General features: G+C 41.3%; 1 protein-coding gene across 1 annotated transcript in view; it reads left to right on the forward strand.

The window, feature by feature from the left end:
* Positions 1–10,746, forward strand: part of ZFYVE9 (zinc finger FYVE-type containing 9) — a 41,051-nt gene extending 30,305 nt beyond the window's left edge. The window contains exons 10-18 of the mRNA XM_075832997.1: positions 286–510; positions 5,616–5,698; positions 6,185–6,289; positions 7,484–7,634; positions 7,732–7,812; positions 8,652–8,814; positions 8,928–9,033; positions 9,436–9,612; positions 9,709–10,746. Of these exons, the coding sequence (XP_075689112.1) occupies positions 286–510; positions 5,616–5,698; positions 6,185–6,289; positions 7,484–7,634; positions 7,732–7,812; positions 8,652–8,814; positions 8,928–9,033; positions 9,436–9,612; positions 9,709–9,870 (1,253 nt within the window). The 3' untranslated portion in view covers positions 9,871–10,746. The remainder of the gene's footprint in view (positions 1–285; positions 511–5,615; positions 5,699–6,184; positions 6,290–7,483; positions 7,635–7,731; positions 7,813–8,651; positions 8,815–8,927; positions 9,034–9,435; positions 9,613–9,708) is intronic.
* The last annotated feature ends 7,269 nt before the right edge of the window (positions 10,747–18,015 follow it).

Consider the following 18,015-nt stretch of genomic DNA (forward strand, 5'->3'; position numbering starts at 1 on the left):
GAGTTGAAAGTATTAGTTAGCTCTTCTTAGTCTCCCCCTAGTGGTGACTTTAGATAGTCAGAGTTTTATTATTTAAAGCCATGTCTATTCAGGGGATTTGGAGCTCTTTATCAGAAATACAGAGCTACATCTTCTATACTGATATATTAAGAATCTGACATGATTAGCACAATATTTTGGAACTTTTTTTAATGCTTGCTCTCTATAAAGAACAGTGTACTTCCAGGATTGTTGTGCATACATATTGCAATACATTTATCATATTTGTATTTGATTCAATCCTAGGTAACATGATTGGAAACTTGGGGCATTCGTTTGTCAGCCAGTGCTTCCTAGGTAGTAAGGAACATGGGGGATTTCTTTATGTTATACCCACGTACCAGTCCCTTCAAGATCTGGTATTACCCGGACAGCCCTACCTGTTTGGGATCCTCATTCAGAAATGGGAGACCCCATGGGCCAAAGTTTTCCCCATGCGGCTTATGCTTCGTCTAGGAGCAGAGTACAGATGTGAGTAGACACCGCAAGAAAATCTTTTATTTCTATTTCATATTTGTTAATTTTTTGCTTTGACAGGCTACCGATTTATCTGAAAACTAACCCCTAGAATGAGCTGTGCTGTAGTACTAGAAACAGCTGCAGGTATTACAGTAAAGAGGCCATGTTTTTCCAGTGAGCACCGCAGCTCTTATTTGTGCTGAACGGTTGAGGTATCAGGTTGGGTCTTCCATTGATAGCCTATCCTTAGGGTAGGCCATCAATATAAAATCCTAGAAAACCCCTTTAAGTGAGGTTTTTTGGAGGGCTCCCCTTAACCCCTTCAGGACCAAGCTCATTTTGGCCTTCAGGACCAGACCCATTTTTTCAAATCTGACATATTTCACTTTATGTGGTAATAACTCCGGAACGCTTTTACCTATCAAAGTGATTCTGAGATTGTTTTCTCGTGACACATTGGACTTTATGATAGTGGAAAAATGTGGTCGATAAATTCAATATTTACCAGTGAAAAACACCAAAATTTGGTGAAAAATTGCAAAAATTTGCATTTTTCTAAATGTAAATGTATCTGCTTGTAAGACAGGCAGTTATACCACACAAAATTGTTGCTAATTAACATCCCCCATATGTCTACTTTAGATTGGCATCGTTTTTTGAACATCCTTTTATTGTTCTATGACATCACAAGGCTTAGAACTTTAGCAGCAATTTCTCACATTTTCAAGAAAATTTCAAAAGGCTATTTTTACAGGGGCCAGTTCAGTTGTGAAGCGGCTTTTAGGGCCTTATATATTAGAAACCGCCAAAAAGTCACCCCATTTTAAAATCTTCACCCCTCAAAGTATTCAAAACAGCATTTAGAAAGTTTCTTAACCCTTTAAACGTTTCACAGGAATTAAAGCAACGTAGAGGTGAAATTTTCAAATTTCATTTTTTTTTGCAGAAATTCATTTTTATTCTATTTTTTTTGTAACACAGAAGTTTTTACCAGAGAAACGCAACTCAATATTTATTGCCCAGATTCTGCAGTTTTTAGAAATATCCCACATGTGGCCCTAGTGTGGTAATGGACTGAAGCACCGGCCTCAGAAGCAAAGGAGCACCCAGTGGATTTTGGGCCTCCTTTTTATTAGAAAATATTTTAGGCTCCATGTCAGGTTTCAAGGGCTCTTTCGGTGCCAAAACAGTGGAAATCCACCAAAAGTGACCCCATTTTGGAAACTACACCCCTTGAGGAAATTATCTAGGGGTATAGTGAGCATTTTGACCCCGCAGGTTTTTTGCAGAAATTATTGGAAGTAGGCCGTGAAAATAAAAATCGTCATTCTTTCAAAGATTATGTAGGTTTAGCTAATTTTTTCTAATTTCCACGAGGACTAAAGGAGAAAAAGCACCACAACATTTGTAAAGCAATTTCTCCCGAGTAAAACAATACCTCACATGTGGTAATAAACGGATGTTTGGACACACGGCGGAGCTTAGAAGGGAAAGAGCGCCATTTGGCTTTTGGAGCTCAAATTTAGCAGGAATGGTTTGCGGCGGCCATGTCGCATTTGCAAAGCCCCTGAGGGACCAAAACAGTGAAAACACCAAAAAAGTGACTCCATTGAGAAAACTACACCCCTTGAGGAATCCATCTAGGGGTGTAGTGAGCATTTTGCCCCCACAGGTGTTTCATAGATTTTATTAGAATTGGGCAGTGAAAATAAAAAAAATCCTTTTTCTTCAATAAGACGTAGCTTTAGCTCCAAATTTTTAATTTTCTCAACAAATAAAGGAAAAAAAGAACCCCAACGCTTGTAAAGCAACTTCTCTGGAGTACGGCAATACCCCACACGTGGTCGTAAAATGCTGTTTGGGCACACGGCAGGGCTCAGAAGGGAAGGAGCGCCATTTGCTTTTGGTGTACAGATTTTGCTGCATTTGGTTTCTGGTCGCTATGTTGCATTTGCAAAGTCCATGTGGGACCAAAACAGTGGATCCCCCCCAGAAGTGACCCCATTTTGGAAACAACACCCTCAAGGTATTCACCTAGGGGTGTAGTGAGCATGTTAACCCCACAGGTGTTTTGCAGAAATTCGTGTGCACACGATGTGGGAGAATGAAAATGGGAATTTTTCCTTAGATACGCCAATATGTGGTGCCCAGCTTGTGCCACCATAACAAGACAGCTCTCAATTATTATGCGGTGTTTCCCTGTTTTAGAATCACCCTACATGTGGCCCTAATCTTTTGCCTGGACATTCGACAGGGCTCAGGAGTGAAAGAGTACCATGTAAAATTGAGGCCTAATTTGGCGACTTATAAAGTATTGGTTCACAATTGCAGAGGCTTTGATGTGAAATAATAAAAGAAACCCCTGAGAAGTGACCCCATTTTGGAAACTGCACCCCTCAAGGCATTTATTAAGAGGTGTAGTGAGCATTTTCACCCCACGTATCTTTTCCATAAATGATTGCGCTGCGGAAGGTACAAATTAAATAGTTTCCCTAGATATGCCAATTCAGTGTCAAATGTCATGCCTAGCTTGTGCCACTTTTTTTTTTATATACACCGTTCACCGTACGTTATAAACTACATGTTACCTTTATTCTGCGGGTCAGTACGATTCCGGCGATACCAAATTTATAGAACTTTTTTATAACTTTTTGCACAATAAAATTACTTTTGGAAAGAGAATGTATTTTTTCTGTCGCCAAGTTGTGAGAGCCATAACTTTTCCATTTTCTCATCGATGGAGCTGTGTGAGGGCTTGTTTTTTTTTGCGAGGTGAGGTATAGATTTTATCGGTACCATTTTTGGATACATGCGACTTTTTGATCACTTTTTATTTCAATTTTTGGAAGACAGTGACCAAAAAAACAGTAATTATGGCAGTGTTTTTGAGGTTTTTTTTTACGGCGTTCACTGCGCTGGATAAATAACATAATAATTTTATAGTTCAGGTCGTTACGGTCGCAGCGATACCAAATATGTATGGCTTTATTATTTTTTTCAATAATAAATGACTTATAAGGGAAAAAGGGCGATTGTGTTTTGTGTTATTATTTGAAACTTTTATTGTATGTTTTCCAACTTTTATTTTTACTTTTTTTACACTTTTTTTTACACTTTTCTTTAGTCCCACTAGGGGACTTGAATGTCCAACTATTTGTTTGATGTTCTAATACATTGCACTACCTATGTAGTGCAATGTATTGGAACTGTCAGTTGTTCACTGACAGCAAGCCGATCAGGCTCCGCCTCTGGGCGGGGCCTAATCAGCTTACGTAATGGCAGACAGGAGTCCATTGTTAGGGCTCCTGTTGCCATGGTAGCAGTCGCCAGCCTTGCCATCGCATGGCAAGGCTGCCGATTTTCTACAAACCTCTAGGATGCAGCGATCACAATAGATCGCTGCATCGAAGGGGTTAATGCCAGGAATCGGAGCTAGCTCCGGTTCCTGGCGATAGATCGGGGTGTCCGCTGTAACATACAGCGGACACCCACTGCTGATGACGCCGGCTCAGCTTCTGAGCCGGAAGCTGAGCCGGCGCCATCTTGCCGATGTTACCGGAAGCCTCCTGGGCCCCGCCGACGACGGGGCATAAGAGGATTCCGTTACAGGCTGATCGGGAGGTAAGCATTAGCCCTCCGATCGCCTTTGCAGCCACCGGCAACCCAGCGATCACGTTGCTGGGGTGCCGGTGGCTATAAACTCCTCACATGCTGCGATCTCTATTGAACGCAGCATGTGAGGGGTTAATCGGTCCGATCGGAGGCTAGCTCCGGTCCTGGCCGATACCTTAGGGTGCCAGCTGTAACATTCAGCTGTCACCCGGTGGTGATGTCGCTGGCTCAGCTCCTGAGCCAGCTTCATCTCCATGACGTATATTTACGTGAAAATGCGGTAAGCCACCGATTTTAATGACGTATATATACGTGATCCGGCGGGAAGGGGTTAAAGAGTTTTCCTGTGACTTCGATATTGATGGTCTCGATGGGCCATCAATATTAGATCGGTGGGAGTTCAACTGTCGGCATCTCCACCAATTAGCTGAGTAAAGGGGCTGCAGCTCTTGCCGGAGTACCGAGGCCCTTCATGTAGCTGATAGGTGGGGGTATCGGGAGTTGGACTACCACTGATATGATGTTGATGGTCTATAATAAGGATAGGCCATCAATATCAAAGTCCCAGTTTCCTGACATTACGTTTTTTTTTTCCTGGGACTTGATATTGGTGGACTATCCTTAGTTTTGCGTCCCCTTCATTATTTTCCATGCACAGCTATGTACATTTTGGAGCTGTTTTTGCCTGGTACTGCAAGTGAATGGGACCGAGCTCCTGTACCAGGCATAACCACTACCAAATGTGCGGCGCTCTGCCTGGTAAACAATGTGGTGCTGATTGGTAAGGGTGCCAGGAATGAGCCCCCCACCAATGTAATATTGATGGCTTATCCTAAAAATAGGCCATTAATGTCAAAGTCCCGGTAATAACCTGGTCCCCACCATTAAAAATAACTCCATGCTGTGATCTGTGAACATCGGGTCGCACAGAAAAATGAATCGCATTTCCCTCCGCTTTGGTTGCCGTAGCTTCCTGACACTAAGGGGTTTTCAGGTTCCTACAGTTAAAGAAGAAGCAGAAACCTGAGTGCTGGTAGACATTTAGGAGGTGCTTAATAAGATTTAGTATGTATATCCATTTTTTCTATACTTTACTCAGCTCCCCCGAGCCCTTTTTAACCCCTTCTTTCTTGGCTTTTTAGGAATTTCAATACGGTACCCAAGAAATACCGTTAAATAATATGACAACATCAAAGGAGGGTTTAGGCACAATTAATACACTGCGTTACGCCCAGTGCGGGGTCCGAGAGGATGGTCCACGACATAGGGATTCTCTTTGGTGTTCCTTAAACGTCTTTGTCATGCACTGCTCGTTCCGGCTCTACATTTGGGATAACGCATTGTATCCGCTTTGCCTCGTTGTGTTCCTTTTTAAAGCCTTTACAATTGTGTATTTTGGTCAGTGCTTCTATAGATGTGGACACGAATGGTACATAAAGTACAACCTGTTCACAGAATAAATCTTTTCTGTATGTTTTACCACAGTATTTTTCTTCCGTCTTTAGTGTACCCTTGTCCGCTGTTCAGTGTGAGATTCAGAAAACCTCTATTTGGGGAGACGGGCCACACAATTATTAATGTCTTGGCTGTGAGTATCTAAACCTGTGTAACTGCAATGACGTGTTTAGATGTGCATTATGGGGGAATTTATTAAAAGGGTTATGCCACTTTAGTGCCGGTAAAGAGGTGCATATTTTGTTATCGGCAACGAGCATTATATATGAACGCTCGTCTGCCTGATAATTGTCCTGTGTAAAACCCCCTTGAGACTGGCATAGGAAACGCCAGTCTTACATAATCTGGGCCTTTGTTATTTTGCTAAAATATTATTTTTCCTTTTTATACCTATTTTTAGCCGCCCTTCGTGTCAGTAATATTAAGACATACGTTGATGCTTATCCTTGTAATGAGAGAACATGAAAAAGACCAGAGGACAAAATCCATTCCAGATTAAGAATTCCAGATTAGTTATACTTATTGTAACGTTGAGAAACACCAATGATTTTTATCTTTGTCATTTATTATTATATAACTTAAGTTAACTCTGTTTTGAATTTGTTTCCATTTATTTTAGGATTTTCGAAATTATCAGTACACGCTGCCTGTCGTCCAGGGCTTGGTAGTGGATATGGAAGTCAGAAAAACCAGCATTAAGATTCCCAGCAATCGATACAATGAGGTATATACCATTGCTTCACTGTTATGTTCTGTTTTGTTTGAGCTACATTGGCTTATGTTTCGATTTCTCAAAAGTATTTGACTAATCTCCACAACCCCTCTTTGAAATCAAGCTGGCCTAGATGCCCGAAATGGTATTGCTGAGGGAGGCAGTGGACAGCCATGTACTTCCCCCTGCAGCGTCCTCTGCAGGGGGAGTTTAGTATTACATGTCTTTCATGCAATTGAATAGCTATCTATGTAATTCATGGACAGAGCATATGGACGTCATAGACGGGAACCTTCTGTGGTGGACCCGGCCTTATAGGCCATGTGGATAGACAATGCCCTTTACGGAAAAAAAGTAATAGAATATAAGTAATTGCCTTTCAACTGCCCTTGAGACTAGAAGTTTACAACCCTTGGGTGGTTCGAAACGAATGAGCAGTTTAAAGAATTGCACCGTTGTATGTGTGTCATAAGATAACACACGTGTATGATAGGAGACTTATGTGCCTACCGCTGCCATAGCATTTGCGGAAAGTCACATTATTGTATGTTCATCAGTGACTTAAAAATTATCTTGTTAACTTCCAGGCAGCCGCTAGATATAATCCACATTCAGATGCCCATAATAAGGCTCTGTGCGGGGGCCATATAGTTAGTGACAAGAATCGGATCGGATTCGGTCAGGACAAAGCAGGGAAACCTTTAAAAAAGGTTTCTCTCCAGTGTACCGAGCCGTATTATGGCTCTCTAAATGTGACCATATCTGTTTATATTATAGAGAGGGATATATAGGTATATTTAGTATCTCTTTCCACTTCTGGCGGCTACAAGGCAGCTCTTGAAGATTGCAATAAAGTCCCTGACCACTTTGTGGTCTTCGGGTGTTGATGGGGAGGAAGTAAGTAAATAACTTGTGTCTACAGACTGCAGATAGCCCGTAGCTCCTAGACTGCTGCTGGAAGACCAAAGCCATCAGAGAATGGCAAAATTTAGCCCTAAAATTGCTGGAAAGGCCGAGATTTTACCTGGTTTGATGTGTTACCCACTGGCACTGTGTATAGTCAGATTTTTCTGTGGTTACTGCGTTTGGAGATGATTTATATGCCCAGTTTTAGATGAGGAGCTTTATTTTCATTCCGTTTTTATATGCCATTTTATAGTGACTTTTTTTTAAATTTCTATATCTTTCTTGCCTCCTGATTATCAGATGATGAAAGCCATGAATAAATCTAATGAACATGTCCTGGCTGGGGGCACATGCTTCAACCAGAAGGCCGATTCTCACTTGGTGTGCGTGCAGAACGACGACGGCAATTACCAAACACAAGCCATCAGTATTCATAAGCAGCCGCGCAAAGGTAATGATACCGACCGTATCTACATTAAAATGTAGCAATACACTCTGGATGAAAAGATGTCCGTAATAATCTTCTGACGTCTGGTGTCTTTCTTTAGTGACTGGTGCCAGTTTCTTTGTCTTCAGTGGAGCGCTTAAACAGTCTTCTGGGTTCCTGGCAAAGTCTAGCATTGTAGAAGGTAAGCGAGTGCGCAGAACCGTATATTAAAGGGTCATTTCTAAGGGACATGTCATAAATGTCTGATAGTTTCGGGTCTCCGCTATGGGATTTGCATCTATGTTAAGAACAGGGGTGCGGTAGAATGAATGGAGAGGTGGTCGTGACATGGATGTCCTCTGAGAAATGACCCCAGGTCTTGTGTCTGTTAAACTACACTTTTTTCCATTCGCTTACAGCAACTATTCTGCGAGTTAACTATCCAAATACTATAGGAAGCTAAATTTCCTTAGTAATAAAACATTTAGACAAATATGATAATAAACAATGTGTGTTAATCGGCTCTGTCATAAAAAGGTTATTTTTGGCCTCGTGATTATGTTATACATAAAATACAAGCACAGAAAATAGAAGAGAGGAAAATGGAGAAGTCCACTGAGCACTCAGTCAGAATTTCTCATTCACTTTTAATGTATTTTTTGGGGGCAAAATTTGAAAAACAAACTTATTAGGATTATTTGATATTTTAATTCGCAGAACGATCACTGATTATCCTGAAGTCGATATTCTCCTTGGCCTCCTCACCGCCTCATTGTTCGTTGTATAGATCTTCCCATTTAAACAAACCATATCCATTTACCGGAGAAATATGCGTCTATGTACGCTGATCTTCGGCGGTTTTCAGCTGCTGGACTTGTAGCGATCAAATGATTGTCTGCAGGTCCTTCTGTAGGGAAAGGTTTCTCCTTTTAATCCTTGCCTTTTTTTGGCAGTGGGTGTCATGCAGGACAACAATCCTATAACAATTGCAGTTCTAGGGAACGGTTAAGCATTATTTATATGGACTTTTTCCGTGTATAGATGGAGTGATGATTCAGATCACAGCAGAGAGCATGGATGCCCTAAGACAAGCCCTGAGGGAGATGAAAGACTTCACCATCACATGTGGGAAGGCGGACGCTGAGGAGACGCAGGAACATGTCTATGTACAATGGGTGGAAGATGACAAAAACTTCAACAAGGGGTAAAGAAGCTGGGAAATGTACAATACTGTATTATATTAATGTAAAACAGGTCGTCTCAGTGATTCTGGTCATATCTATGGCTCGTTGTATCCAACCTGCTCTCTTTCTACAGTGTTTCCAGTCCAATTGATGGCAAATTATTGGAGTCTGTAACCAGTGTCAAGATTTTCCATGGCTCCGAATACAAAGCCAATGGCAAAATCATTCGTTGGACAGAGGTATGGAGTGTGACGTATTGAGACTGGGAAAGCAGCTATAGCATAGACCACAGGGGAAGGGTTATCCTGAATTATGCTAAACTCTGAGTGGAAAGTTATTCCAAGGTCATGGCTTTGGTTGAGGTGCACAACATTTCACTGCACTTGCAAACCAGAACTTGCAGTCATGTTTAGCCGACACAGGTGCAAGGCTTGTTTTCAAAAGAGAGCTGATACAGCTAAATGTTTCCATTGACTGACAGCAAGCAGAGGTCTTGAACAACATTTATAATACATTCATTAAGCTTTATTCAAAACCAGAAAACAGCCCATTGATCACAATTGCACTAGAAATTACCAGTGTAGCTTAGACCCACGTGAATTGTCAAAATAACATAGTTCCATAACTTGTACATCTTTTAGGTATTTTTCCTGGACACTGAGGAACAACAGAGCGGCCTTAGTGATCCTGCTGACCACAGTAGATTGACTGAAAATGTGGCCAAAGCTTTCTGTCTTGCACTTTGTCCACATCTCAAGCTACTAAAAGAAGATGGGATGACCAGACTGGGATTGCGGGTCACACTGGACTCGGACCAGGTGGGATTTTATATGCGAGATTTCTGTGATTGTGCTTAGTGCGATGATGCTGTGATGTGTAACAACAACAAAATTGCTCGGATTTGTGTTCTTCAGGTTGGATACCAAGCAGGAAGTAATGGGCAACCTCTGCCCCCTCGCTACACCCATGATTTGGACAGTGCCTTGGTGCCAGTGATACATGGGGGCACATGCCAGATAAATGAGGGCCCAGTAACCATGGAACTCATTTTTTATATCTTGGAAAACATCTCATAGGGATAACACGTGTGTCCTCGGAGAGAAAAAAAAACAAAAACTGCCGCTGGCTGAACCATTTGCACTTTAATCACAGAAGATTCATGTTTCTTTTCTTTTGCTAACACTAGTACTAGGTCAGGGTGCGAGAGTCGGACACAAGAATGCTTTAAACCTTCTATGCATAGCCAACGGAGAGTGTCAAGTTGCAAAGAGGGGGCGCGTGGTTACGTAGAAATCTGCCGATCCCAGAGATTTTTAAAGAGTTGGAAGATCCTGGATGAAGCAGTAGTGGGCGAGAGAGATGGAGACAGACCATTATAAGTGCAACACACCGAATATCCTATATACAATCAGGAATCTCACTCTGACCTCATTTAAATCATCGCTGCAAACGTTTCTGCTCGCGTTATATATCACTGTTTCATTCTGTTCAAGTTTACACTGTTAAAGACCAGCCTGAACCTCCTAACCTGTTTGGTTTGTATTCCTATGTACAATGCATGGCAAGGAGACCGAGATACACAGCCTGTAGTGTTGATATCACTTCCCAGCGCAAGTGCATGAAACCAGTTGCTGATCGCTGCGCTGGTTCTTATTTGCAATGGCAGCAATATTATTTTATACTATTCAGGAGCGCACAAGTGTTCTTCGTCCACATTGTCGTCTCATGGATTAAGCTTCATTTGTAAACCTATGTGGAGAACCGAAGTCTGTATGAACAGCAAGCAAATCTGAGACCATGCGTGAAACAATTCATTTCCAAACTCATACCCAACCCTGCGGCTCCCCTGCTGGACGGTAATGAGATTACGTTTACATTACATGTTCGTCTTCAAGACTACATACTGCACTCTACAATTCTGAGCGTATTGCCATGCTTTCTGGTATTTGCAATCCTACCATATTTCTGCCCACGTGCGAACCAGACAGGATTCAGTCTGACACTATCCATAGAGTACAATACTGTTACAATGTGGCCATTATTTAAAACACCAAATAAACTGCTTTAATTTATTTACGTGAAATTCAGCTTATGAAGAGTGCGCTCTGATTACCCGGTTATCCGCAATCTAACTCTTATCTATTCACCTTTTTACGGTCTGTTCTGAAATTCGGACATTTCATTTACTATTTTGTTCTGTCATTACAATATAACACGTCTTCATGGGTTCATGCAAACAAGATCGTTCTCTATGAGCTGAAATCAAGATTCCAGTGCTTAATTAGACGTCTTCTGTTCTTGGTATAGATTGATATGGTATATATAAAAGGGGATCTGCCAGCTCTCCCGACATGTCTGTTTTAGTAAATGGATTCCCCATAAAATTTTGTAGCATCTCTTTTGAGAACTCTGCATTATGTTGTTCCTTTGTTACTCCTCCTGGAAATGTATGAATAATTGACAACTGGGTCTTGCTATTCCCTTTTCATTGAGTGTCCCTACACACTGAAACTGATCAATTAGTGCTGACTGTTTCAGACATTGTCCGAACACACACTATTGATAAGGGACACAGGTTGTCAACATTTCCAGGAAGACTAACAGAGGAATCTCACCATGCAGAGTTCTAAGGCAAAATGCTAAAGATATGTTATTTTACTGCTATTTACGAAGCCTCTGTTCACATCTGCTTGCCGAATATGGCGTACAACTGATACCATTTCCACCTGGCACACCCCATTGGGTTTATAATGGCTGTCCGTCGTTTTGACAGGAAGAATATCGCTTCATACAAACCTATTCCTGCCCCCAAAAGCGTTCTGCGAACTGCGTCTTCGATGCAGATGTGAACATAGCCTAAAACAGACATGTCAGGAGAGCAGCTCTTTAAAAGTGTTATATATTCTACTTCCGGCCAGACTCTTGCAGTAAACCATGTGGTCTTCCATGGTGACATCCTATTAGCGAGGCTACTGTACACCTACGTTATTATTGATGTTACCATTGTAAACCCAATTGTTCACTGTGTGGTAAGTAAAGAGGAATTGTAAAAAATTTCAAGCGTTTTTGGTGGAGTATTTTTATAAAACTGTCATGATTTTTTTTCTTTTCGTTTTTGAAGTCCTATGAAAAAACACAATGCCCAGAGCATGCTGTGTTTATATATATATATATATATATATATATATATATATATATATATATATATATATATATATATATATATATATAGAGCGCTACTGACCCCACAAAAATGCTAGAAACCAAAACGCTTCGTGGCGTTTTCTGTAATTCAGTACAGACTTAAAAATAACAACTGGCCACAGCATTTTTGACCTAAAAAGAAAAATGCAGTAAAACTGTGTGAATCCAGCCCTACGAAGGTATTAACTACTTGGCATCACTACAAATTGGTTACTCATTCTATACAATTCTAGGTAAGGAGCTGGGAGGGGTCTTGGGCAGAAGTGATTGCTACATGAAATGAGGTACTTGATAGAAGACAGGATGAGCTGCCGACCGTTCACATTATAAGACGTTCTGTTCCACAGGTGAACAAGTATAATCACACCGAAAAATCCACAGTACTAATGGTTCTAGATCATTGGAACCAGTACAGGTCAGTTATAAGTTCTTTAGTTCCTGGAATCAGTGCGGATAGAACTAGGAAAAAACAATCTTATTATCTTGTACGTTCAGGTAATCTAACGTTTTCATTTTTCATGCAGAGTTGTAGGAACATGTGATCACCCTGTCCACCATTAATGCAGAGAGAAGCGTGCGACAACTGAAGCATCGGCAGCGAGAGCAGATAGAAATTTTTTGAATCGGTTGGTCTTTTATTAACTTTTTAAAGGGGTTGTATAAGATTAGAAAAACATGGCTGACTCCTTCCAGAGACGGTGCCACTCTTATGCACAGGTTGTGACTGGTATTACAGTTCAAGTCTATCGGACTCTGCTGTGATACCAGATTTGAAGCTTCGTCTTAAATATGTTACAAAGTTGTTTTACGAACAATTCACAAATTTAATGATTTTTGAATTCCTGCTGTTCGAATCACCTTGTAGAATTGGGAGGAATTTTACATTTGTAACATCTGGGTACAGGCACGATTTCCTGCAGCATCTATCCTGTGTGTAGATTAGAATAGAGGTCATGAAAAGCACTTTTACTTGTGTATCCATTGTCTCCTATTCATAGTGGAGCAAAACTCTAAGCCCGGGTTCCCACGTAGCGTAAATGCCGCAGCATATCCGCAACGGAATTCTGGGCGGATTTCAGCAGCATTTACAGTAGCAGCAAAGTGAATGAGATTTAGAAAATCTCAGGCCCACGCTGCGGAAAAAAACTCCAGTGTAATAAGTTGACCTGCGGTGTGGATATTAAATCCGTAGCATTTATGCTACGTTTTCGTAGCTTTTTCTGTTGCAGGTTTTCCCCATTTGAATTCAATGGGGATGAAAAACCTGCAACAAATAGCCAAGTGTTGCAATGTGGTGCGGTTTTTTTAAACTCAATGTGCTGTGGGTTCTAGGTTGGATACGCTGCGTAGTTTTTGGGGGAACCCGGCCCTAGGCTGGAATTACGTATCGCATATCAGTTGCGGATTTTGATGAAGATTTTCGAACCAAAGCCAGAATTGGTTTGAAAGGGAATGGAAAATATAAAGGAAGAACTTCTACTTCTCCTGTATCCACTTCTGGCTTTGGCTCAAAAATCTACATCCAAATCTGCAACAATACGCAATGTGTGAATCCACCCTGATAGTCACATTGCAGTTTTTGCTCTTTTCAAAATCACAAAAAAACGTGCGATTGTTAAAATGGCACAAAAAACTACAGTTTACTACGTTGTGTGAACACACCCTAAGAGACACCAGTAAAGTCTAACTGCTATTACCAGTTTTATTGAATTATTGGGGGCCCTTAAAGAGGTAATTATGTGTTCCAGCAAATAAAGGTTATTCCATGCATAATAAAAAGCTATGCAGTTTTCCAATATACTTTTGGTCATAACTACTTATGGTTTTCAAGATCTCTGCTTGCTGTCATTCAATAGGAACCTCCATTGGTTACTCCCAGGGGGGGGGGGGGGGGGGAGAATCTGTTGTCACGTGATGGACATACAAGTGCACGGCTTGTTACAGTGAATTTATCTGATTTTCATCCACTGGAAGTCATCAATAAAGGTTCCTATTTAGAAGACCTCAAGCAGAGATCTTGTAAACTAAAAGGAACTGATGAAGAAAATGTAAAAATTTGTATGACTTTTCCTTATGCAAAGAGTATGTGTGTACCCCTTCACTACGACTCCCCCATTTGTGTCTAGACCTCTAGGTAATTTCAGATGAACCAAGGTTATTTTGCAAATCTTAGATGTTCCCGCCTTGTATCTCCAATAGTTTTTTTTTTTTCCTGTTATTCTCTGAGTAATGAAGTGTAGTATTCTAAACCATTGTGTATTCAGTGCAGCTTTATTTGTCTGGGTTGTATTCCATTTGGCACGGCTTTAGATGTAGCCGACGTCCATCTTTTCAGTGTTATATAAATATGCTATTCCTAATGCTTGAATCGCTGTGCGCTAGCTGATGACGAGGTCTGACCCAGCTGTAATGCGCAGCTGTAAAATTTGCAAAAAGCCATATCCATAGAATCTCATATAGGTCACGCTGTAGCAATATCCAGTGATTATGCAATCACTTTATAGGCGGGGGTGGGGTTTCAACTTAGAACCCAAAAACATTTAAGTACTAATCTTCATGGTATATGTAAAGAATTGTTGACAAGTGGCCTGGATGTATGAATACTTAGCGCCGCGGTTATTCTTGGATACATCTTGAATGACTTCTCCGTCCCCTGCGCTCACAGCACCCTGTCCCATGTGCACCTTCAGTCACTGGTCCGACATCCCAGTATAGCAGCCCCTCCTGTATGTAAATAATAATTTCTACAATGCCGATTCTCAGTCACTGTAAATCTGGGACATTATATAAGAGAGATCCTCTTTGCCTTTGTAACTCTGATAATGTCTTATCTGTTGGACAATTAAACATGCCATCTGTCTTGTGTGTCCTGAATCCTGTTTTATTTTTTTCTTGTGTGTTTTTTGTTTCTTGTTCATAATTCCACCAGTGTGAGAATGCACCTGAATGAAGCCTTTGGTAAACTAGGTGAGTCAGGTTTTATTTAAAGTGGACCTGTCAAATTTTCATGAATATTTTCGACTTCCTTAGAACTGTATGTTGTGCCATTCCACTGTTCCTCCTAGAAATTTAAGAGGCTCTGTCACCAGATTTTGCAACCCCTATCTGCTATTGCAGCAGATAGGCGCTGCAATGTAGATTACAGTAACGTTTTTATTTTAAAAAAACGAGCATTTTTGGCCAAGTTATGACCATTTTTGTAGTTATGCAAATGAGGCTTGCAAAAGTCCAAGTGGGTGTGTTTAAAAGTAAAAGTCCAAGTGGGCGTGTATTATGTGCGTACATCGGGGCGTTTTTAATACTTTCACTAGCTGGGCGCTCTAACGAGAAGTATCATCCACTTCTCTTCACAACGCCCAGCTTCTGACAGTGCAGATCTGTGACGTCACTCACAGGTCCTGCATCGTGTCGGCCACATCGGCACCAGAGGCTACAGTTGATTCTGCAGCAGCATCAGCGTTTGCAGGTAAGTCGATCTTACCTGCAAACGCTGATGCTGCTGCAGAATCAACTGTAGCCTCTGGTGCCGATGTGGCCGTCACGATGCAGGACCTGTGAGTGACGTCACAGATCTGCACTGTCACAAGCTGGGCGTTCTGAAGAGAAGAGGATGTTACTTCTCATCAGAGCGCCCAGCTAGTGAAAGTATTAAAAACGCCCCGATGTACGCACATAATACACGCCCACTTGGACTTTTACTTTTAAACACACCCACTTGGACTTTTGCAAGCCTCATTTGCATAACTACAAAAATGGTCATAACTTGGCCAAAAATGCTCGTTTTTTTAAAATAAAAACGTTACTGTAATCTACATTGCAGCGCCTATCTGCTGCAATAGCAGATAGGGGTTGCAAAATCTGGTGACAGAGCCTCTTTTACTAAGAAATTGACAAATAGGCGTTACCCTTCCCCTTGTCAAGTGGGTGTGTCTCTACAAAGTCTCACTGTCAGCACTGATTGGACAATGTCAGACTGTTTAAGGACACACCTCCACCCGATACCACCCAGTTAATTTATTCATATATTTCTAGGAGGAATAACAGAGTAACAACACAATGTAGAGTTCTAAGAAAAAGATTCTCCAGAATTATTTAGAGGGAAATTCAATAATTTACTAAAGTAGAGAGGTGATCGGGGTAATCCTAACAATGTGCTGGTACCCGCATATTTCAGAGTTGGGATCTTAAGGGAGCCCTTAAGGCCCTGTTCACACTGAGTTCTTTTGCTGCAAAAAACAGCCGAAATTGCCTCCTATTGATTTTAATGGGAGGTGGAGGTGATTTTTTTTTTTTTTTTTCGTTCCCCCTCCCACCCCCCACGAGCAAACCAAAAACGCTCACAAGAAAAAGATGTGACGTGCCCTACCTTGAGGCGTTTTCCGCCTCAAAAACCCCATTGAAATCAATGGGAGACGGAAATAAATGCGTTTTTTGCCAAAAAACACTCGGGTTATTCCCTTCGTCTGTTGAAGAAATCGGAAAAAAAAGCTGATTTTTCCAGGCAGAATTTTATGCCTGCAAAAAACTCAGTGTGAATAACATGTTTCCAGAAACTGCTCCCCTTTTGTCCAGTGGTTGTATCTGGTATTGCAGTGCCATTTATGAATACATTAAGGCTATGTTCACACAGAGTTTTGACGCAGAAACCGCGTCGCAAAACTTGGCAAAAACGGCCCGAAAATGCCTCCCATTGATTTCAATGGGAGGCAGTGGCGTCTTTTTCCCACGAGCAGTAAAACTGCCTCGCGGGAAAAAGAAGCGACATGCCCTATCTTCGGGCGTTTCCGCCTCTGACCTCCCATTGACTTCAATGGGAGGCAGAGAAAGCGTATTTCGCGGTGTTTTATGCCTGCGGGCGAAAAACGCCACGAAAAACTCTGAAAATCGGCGTGCAGGGAGAGGAAATTCTGCCTCAAACTTCCAGACGGAATTTTGAGGCAGATATTCCTCCTGCAAAATACTCTGTGTGAACATAGCCTTATAGTGCAGTAATCCAATGATCTTACGGAGTCTTCCCCATGTAACCCCGGCCTAATTCACTTTGTGGGAAGTTTTTTTTTTTTTTTAAACACAATGCCAGTATTCTGGCAAAAAAGTTGCAAGCATTAGCATGCGCGTGTTTTGACTTTTACACCGTGCTTTTTTTTTTTCTTTAAATGGGTGTGACTTTAACGGGGTGTGTTTATCTACAGTCTGCCAAATTCAACATGATTTCTGCCAGACACTGGGATCTATGGTCCTGTTAGTTTTTGTCATTAGACCCGCAGTCAGGCTGGGATTTGTGTATTACACTAATCTGAACCAGCCCTAAAGAGGTTGGCCAGCATTGGAGAAAAAAAAAAAAGCCATGGCTGCTTTTTTTTCTTCAAGAAACCGCGTCCCTTTTGACCGTGGGTTGTATATGGTGTTGCAGCTCCACCCTATTCACTTGAATGGCGCTGAGCTGCAATACCACACAGTCCTTGGTCAAAATTGGCACGTTCTCTAAAAGAAAGCAACCATAATATTATACACTATTGTACTGTACGCCTCTCATCCAGCCCAGGGAATTTAGTTGGAAGTTGACATTAAATTGACCATAGTCTGACTTAAAATACGACCAATTAAGTCATTGTGATTCTTGTTGGTACAGACCCTTTCATGCCTGGCCAGCATTGTGTAAGGTGACCCACTAGGACCAAACTGTAATATAGCTAAAAACTGTTTGATCTTTTATTGCATAATCCAAACAATACACACTGTATGGCGTCCTGTTTAGATTTTGTTTCATCCTTCCACATTTTTGGAAGAAACGTTGTAAGTTTCTGCATGTTATTTTATACCTTTACATCAAATTGTAGAGGGAAACGTGTCCTTTTTTATTATCTATACAAAGGACATGTTAATACGCAAAAGACAAATACAGTGTTGCAGCTTATACATGGTATAGGAGATGGTTTTTTTGGAGGGTGACACCTGTGTATGCATGGATTGGTGAATTTGCTACCTGTTGCATGCAACAAGTTTGCTGCATAAAT

This window comes from Rhinoderma darwinii, chromosome 7, assembly GCF_050947455.1.
Source record: "Rhinoderma darwinii isolate aRhiDar2 chromosome 7, aRhiDar2.hap1, whole genome shotgun sequence".
NCBI classification, from domain to species: domain Eukaryota; kingdom Metazoa; phylum Chordata; class Amphibia; order Anura; family Rhinodermatidae; genus Rhinoderma; species Rhinoderma darwinii.